Source organism: Plectropomus leopardus, chromosome 6 (genome assembly GCF_008729295.1).
Source record: "Plectropomus leopardus isolate mb chromosome 6, YSFRI_Pleo_2.0, whole genome shotgun sequence".
NCBI classification, from domain to species: Eukaryota; Metazoa; Chordata; class Actinopteri; order Perciformes; family Serranidae; genus Plectropomus; species Plectropomus leopardus.
Genome location: NC_056468.1, coordinates 13,470,937 through 13,477,046, shown reverse-complemented (window position 1 = coordinate 13,477,046; position 6,110 = coordinate 13,470,937). Strand labels below are relative to the sequence as shown.

The window sequence follows — 6,110 nt, the reverse complement described above, 5'->3', positions numbered from 1 at the left end:
GTCAAATTATATATATATATATATATATATATATATATATACACCACACACACATATATACTGTACATACACATACATATTCCACAGCATATCCTTAGACTTGTATATATACTGTAATGACTATTTTTAAAAAAATGTTTTAATAATCTTTTACTCTTCTTTAAGACATATACTAACTTTACTTTTCACTTTAATAATTTTGATTTGATTGATTGATTGAATTTACTGCCATCTGGACATTGTGGTTTAATCTGGAGCAGAAATTGTTCCTTATTTTTTGGCAGATACTGTTTTGGATTTTTTTTTCTTCTGTGCCACTCTGCTGGGAAATCAATATTTTTTTGTCAGTTCTCACTGGCAACAAATTTGTAACTTCCAAATGCAACAAGTGTTTCCTTGTTTCGCTGCTGAATTAATCCCTCTGCTCACCATTTTATGGCAGCATTTTTCCATTTTCTCATGTTCTCATAACATGTACTTTAGGTTTCCTCACTAGGGCGCAATATAGTTGTATTGACTCAATGGGAACTGGAACCAACACTGCCTGCGCTTTGCACATAAACACCACACAATGCAGAGTGTAAGGGGAGATAACAGTCCAGAACAGGTCTGAGTCATGCAGTATTTGCCTTAAATTTAGTGTTTGTGTTGAAATTCTGAAACTGACAAAAAACTGAAAGGCAGTGACAGACAGTCAATTTCATGTCTATAGCAACAAACTCTGCACATATTTAAGACTTCAAACACAATAACAGAAACACATCTCTGTAATCGTTTCTAAATTTAATTAGCCAAGAGAAACTGTACTGCCTTCCAACAAAAGCAAGTTACTGTCAGTACAGTGATTTTCCCTTCGGAGCTAAATAGGACTGAAAAAATATGCTATCAAAAAGAAAAGAATTATAATTGGATAGTGGAACTTGCTCACCAAACTGTAACCTTCAGCTTATATGCAGTACAGGATTATATTAAAAGGGAAATATTCCCCTTAGGTTTATTAATTCACTGTAAACGTGTCTACACTTCCGTCATTTAGCACCTCCTTGGCTTAGCAATGATATTTCTCTGTGCATGCCTTTGAATACATGTGCTGTAGTTTACTGTATGCATGATTTCACCCTTTCAGGTTGACATCAGCCTTTTGGGATGGAGGGCACAGGCAGCGGCTGGGCAGCTGAGCTAGCTCCCACGATGCATGAGGTGAATGGCAATGAAACTGCCCAGGTCTTTGAGGTGGCGTTGCAGAACAGCTCCTCCAAGCGTAGCCCCCAGTTTGTAGGTGTGGAGCTGCTGCAGTCCTTCAAGCTGCTCATCATTCCCTGTTACACTCTGGTGGCTCTGGTGGGGGTCTTCGGCAACTACTTGCTCCTCTATGTCATATGCCGCACACGCAAGATGCACAACGTCACCAACTTTTTTATTGGGAACCTGGCCTTCTCTGACATGCTGATGTGTGCCACGTGTGTCCCCTTCACACTGGCCTACGCCTTCAACCCACATGGCTGGGTATTCGGCCGCTTCATGTGCTACTTGGTGTACCTCATCCAGCCTGTGACGGTGTATGTGTCGGTCTTCACTCTTACCGCAATTGGTGTGGACAGGTAAGATGAGCCAGAGGAGTGAGACAGACTATAAAGAAACCCTAAAACCCTGGCGGAATATTTATCATCCTGCATTTCATTGACATGTTCCTCTATCATAGGAACAAGTTGCTTTTCAGCTTGAGACATTTATTCAAATCTACTTGCCCATCTCTGTATTATGACCTACACATAAATAATTCCTTGCAATGAGTGTTGATATCTTGTTTTGCACAAAAGTGCAGTTTCAGATGCAAATATAACCACCTGGCTGGCTATAGTGTTGTGTTTTTACACTCCAAGTTTCTAGGACCACATTTTTGATCTTCCTTGAATGATCTCATGCTAGTTCTGAAGTGTAGCGGTTTCAAGGAAAGTGTTAAAAATCTTGAGGTGTTTTTTTCTGTCTGCACTCTGTGCAAGATATTTGGGAAGCCATTAAAATTCAATATCCTGGCAAATTCATGACAGCAGGTTAGAAATTTACTTTATTACTAATAACCTCTGTAAAAAGAAGATATCTCCTAAATGGCCACTCACACTACACTGCAGATCCTCTACAGCTAAATGCAGAAACTGTGCACTTATCCTATCCTTGAGTTTCTATTAACGTTATTCTGCATGGCATGACAGAGAAGGACAGAAGATGATCTACCACACAATAATACTTTACCCCCATCGCTCAGGACTCCAAGGTTATTGCTCTTTACACCAAGCTGTGAGCTAGAGGCAAAAACCCTGCCTTGTCTGTTCACCATGGATACAGTGGCAGAGCTGAATAGGATTTGATTTTTGTGATACCTTTGTTAACATTTAATTATTTTTTTTTTGGTTGGAAACTCTCAATTTGCCATTAACTACCTTCTGTGGTCATTTCCAGGGTGTATTATCTGTAGTGCTAAATAGCTGTGCTGTCTCTTGCATGTTGATTGCTGTTGGCACCTGATGACTTTAGTGCTGGTCCTCTTCTCGTATCTCAAATTTGGCATGTTTTTATCATTGTACCCAACAGTTCATTTTATTACTACTACTACAAACTTTATTTTAATAGCCCCTTTCAAAAGATGTTATAAAAGAAAATATTAAAAAAGGATACAATGGTATAAATAGGAACAAGAAAAAAGCATCAGTTAAAAAAAAAGTCATGAAAAGTTTATCGCAAACTGTAAGCCTACAGTTTATTTAGATATACAAGTTAAAACAAGACATAAAACAACTGCTGTGAGCAATCATAAATACACCTTGTATGACTTTAACAGGAGGAGGTACAGCCTCCATATAGAAGAGGCAAGGTAAAAACTCAGGTGGGAGGGTCACTATCTACCAAGTCAGGGGAATGAACCTAAATCAGGTTCCAGCCTAAATCACAGACAACATTAAAATGGGCAGGTGGGAAAATTGACTTACATAAAAACTACATAACACTACATAAAAATTAAACTCAGCAGTAAGTGCTGCAAGAAACAAATGGGCAATCGTGAAATGGGTTAACACAGCTCTTATTTAGGGCAGAAACAGGGCATTCACCTCTTTAACATCAGTCCTCAAAACCCAGGAAGTGTAATCAAGCGAGAATCCAGCCTACAACATCAGATAGCCACATACAGGACGCCAGTGTATACAAACCGAAGAAACAAAGAAAACAGCCTGAATAAACACATCACAGTAACTCACCGCGGGGACGAGGGGCAGCATTTTTGCAGCCAGAGAGTTTGCATGGTGTCTATATAGACCAGCCTGAAAGAGCTTCACCTGGTGCCTATCAAGACCTAACCAGGATCACTGAAGGTGGACTGAATTTATAAAGGGTCCAGCCAATCCCATTAAACTTAAAATTCAATTTTAACCCATTTAGAACCTAATTATTTTCCAAACACACATGCAGAAAAAAAGATGGATTTCTTTTCTTGATGGACTCTAGATAAATTAGGGAAAAATGATAAGTACACTTAATTATGTTCATTTTATTTATTTTTTTGTCCATTCCTCCAATTGACTAATAAATTAAACTCAGAAATTGCTTGACAGTAAAAGTGACAATGAATGGTCTTAACCGACTTTTAAAGGTTGTTCTCTCGGTGAGAGAACAACCTGTCTAGCAGAGAGGAGATGGACCAGTATAAAGCCACATTAATGATACCAGCAAAGATTTTTTTAGGTAGTTGATTAACACATTGTGGTCCACTGTGTCAAAAGCTGAGCTGAGGTCAAGGTGAGATAGATATAATCTAATATAACCGTGGTAAGATGAACTGAAGTTATCCTCTTCTCTGCTTCTTTATAGATACTATGCCACAGTTCATCCTCTGAAAAAGCGCATCTCAGTCTTGGCGTGCACCTACCTTTTGTCTGGGATCTGGTTGCTGTCTTGTGGTCTGGTGGCTCCAGCTGTGGCTCACACCTACCATGTGGAGTTTAAGAATGAGGGCTTCACCATCTGCGAAGAGTTCTGGATGGGTCAGGAGAGGGAGCGGCTGGCTTACGCCTACAGCACTCTCTTCATCACCTACGTCCTGCCTCTGTCGGCGCTCTGCATCTCGTACCTGTGCATCTCTGTCAAACTGCGGAATTGTGTCGTACCAGGCCACCACACCCAGAGCCAGGCCGAGGCTCAGCGCATGCGCAAACGCAAGACTTTCCGACTGGTGAGCCTGGTGGTGGCCGCATTTGGTATCTGCTGGCTGCCCATCAGTGTGTTCAACGTGCTGCGTGACATTGACATTGACCTGATTGATAAGCGGTACTTTCTGCTCATTCAGCTGCTCTGTCACCTGTGCGCAATGAGCTCCTCTTGCTGTAACCCTTTCCTCTACGCTTGGCTGCACGACCGCTTCCGTGCTGAGCTCCGCAAAATGTTTACATGCCGCCGTCGCATTGGCATCTCAGCTAACAACTGCGCCACAGCCAGTGTGGTTTTGTGAAACTTGTGCGTTTTAGGCTGTTGTTGGTTAGTCTTTGCGTCTTTGGACAGTAGAATTATCTCACTCTGGTAACATAGAGGCAGAGCAGAGTTAGACAGGTGTAAGTAAGATCCTGGTCTAAATGGTGAGCCAGCTTTTACTCAAGGTAGCCACATTATACACACCATAATTTAGAGGCTGTCTTTCAAAACTGTTGCCCTGTTAACCAATACCCTTGAAAGAATACTTCACCAATTTAACATAACATTATTGAACTCATGATGGACAATTTGAAAAAAAAGGATCATAATTCAACAGAACCAGAGATATCATCCTTTATATTCCTCAATAAGCCAAAACGCAACTCGAGTTTGGTCGCAGATTTGGGTGTGTTGCTTGTAATGAATAATGTTCTTTGGTGTACTAGCCTCAAGCAATGAAGAGGAGCAGGCCATATAGGTCTGATAAGCTCAGTTCTTTTATTTTTAAACTTGTAGTCTTTCGCCCCAGTTAATCCTGTCGTGTGTGTTTGAACAATACAATCTGTTGAGTATCGGTTCAGGGTGAGGACTCAAATTCAGAACAAAACTCAAATAATCATAAATGGAAAGATCTTGGTGATGAAATGTATGAAATGGAAAAGATCACTGTGAGAATTAGAAACAAATAGCATATGTTTGAAGAAAGATGGGAGAAATGGATTCACTATAGAACATTAAGAACCTTTTTTTTTTTGTACGTTAAGAACTTTAGTTTTGTATAAATATATATATATATATATATATATATATATATATATATATATATATATATATATATATATATATATAATATATATATATATATATATATATATATTATTGAAAGATGTAAAACAAAAACCCAACAAATGCAGAACAAAAGCCAAACAAACATAAAGGTTTAATGTAGCTGTTAGAACCTCCAAAAATCTTGCAAGTAACAAAACCCAAAGTACAAAAGAAATAAGAATCAAAACTAAACTGAAACCAACCAGGGAGATCCGAGGAACACAAGACAGAACTCAGGGACATCATTAACATGGTGAAGAACACAAACGAACTGAGAAAGGACAAGGGGAAAGACGGGTATATACACAGAAAACTAGAGTGACTATGAGTGAAACTGGATACAGCTGAAGAAGGTGGACACAGAGGAGGGACACACAGGGATTGGCTGAAAACAGGGGTGTGGCAGGGAACACCAGTGAAGACAGCAAGCCTAATATTGCACAGGTGCTGGGATTTCTATGGGATCAGGTAAAGACAAATGAGACTGATAGAAGACAGGTGTGAGAGAAAACAGGTGGGAAACAGAGAAAAACAGGACATAAAATGTGAAATGACATGAGGAGTGAATCTACAACTTACAGCAGGAAACAGATAAAACATGGATGAATGACACAAAACCAGAAAAACAGACAACCCCAGAACACTATATAACAGAATATAGACAAAAACCCAAGATCATGATGCACCACATGTATCTATTATTGAAATGGAGCCAGTTTTTATGAAAGTCTTGTTGTTGTTTTGTGTGTTGTGTTGATCATAAAAACATTTATATCCACCAATAGATACCACTAAATCCTACACACTGGACCTTTAATTGA

The 6,110-nt window shown here is 39.4% G+C and overlaps 1 protein-coding gene across 1 annotated transcript; it reads left to right on the top strand.

The window, feature by feature from the left end:
* Positions 1-1,101: 1,101 nt before the first annotated feature.
* prlhr2a (prolactin releasing hormone receptor 2a) lies at positions 1,102-4,501 on the top strand. The gene is made up of 2 exons (XM_042489062.1): positions 1,102-1,601; positions 3,865-4,501. The coding sequence occupies exons 1-2, from the start codon at positions 1,147-1,149 to the stop codon at positions 4,499-4,501; spliced, it is 1,092 nt and encodes a 363-aa protein (XP_042344996.1). The 5' UTR covers positions 1,102-1,146.
* The last annotated feature ends 1,609 nt before the right edge of the window (positions 4,502-6,110 follow it).

Coding starts and splice junctions, on each gene's coding strand:
- prlhr2a (XM_042489062.1), top strand. CDS start 1,147: ATGGAGGGCACAGGCAGCGGCTGGGCAGCTGAGCTAGCTCCCACGATG. Junction 1,602..3,864: donor ACCGCAATTGGTGTGGACAG/GTAAGATGAGCC, acceptor GCTTCTTTATAG/ATACTATGCCACAGTTCATC.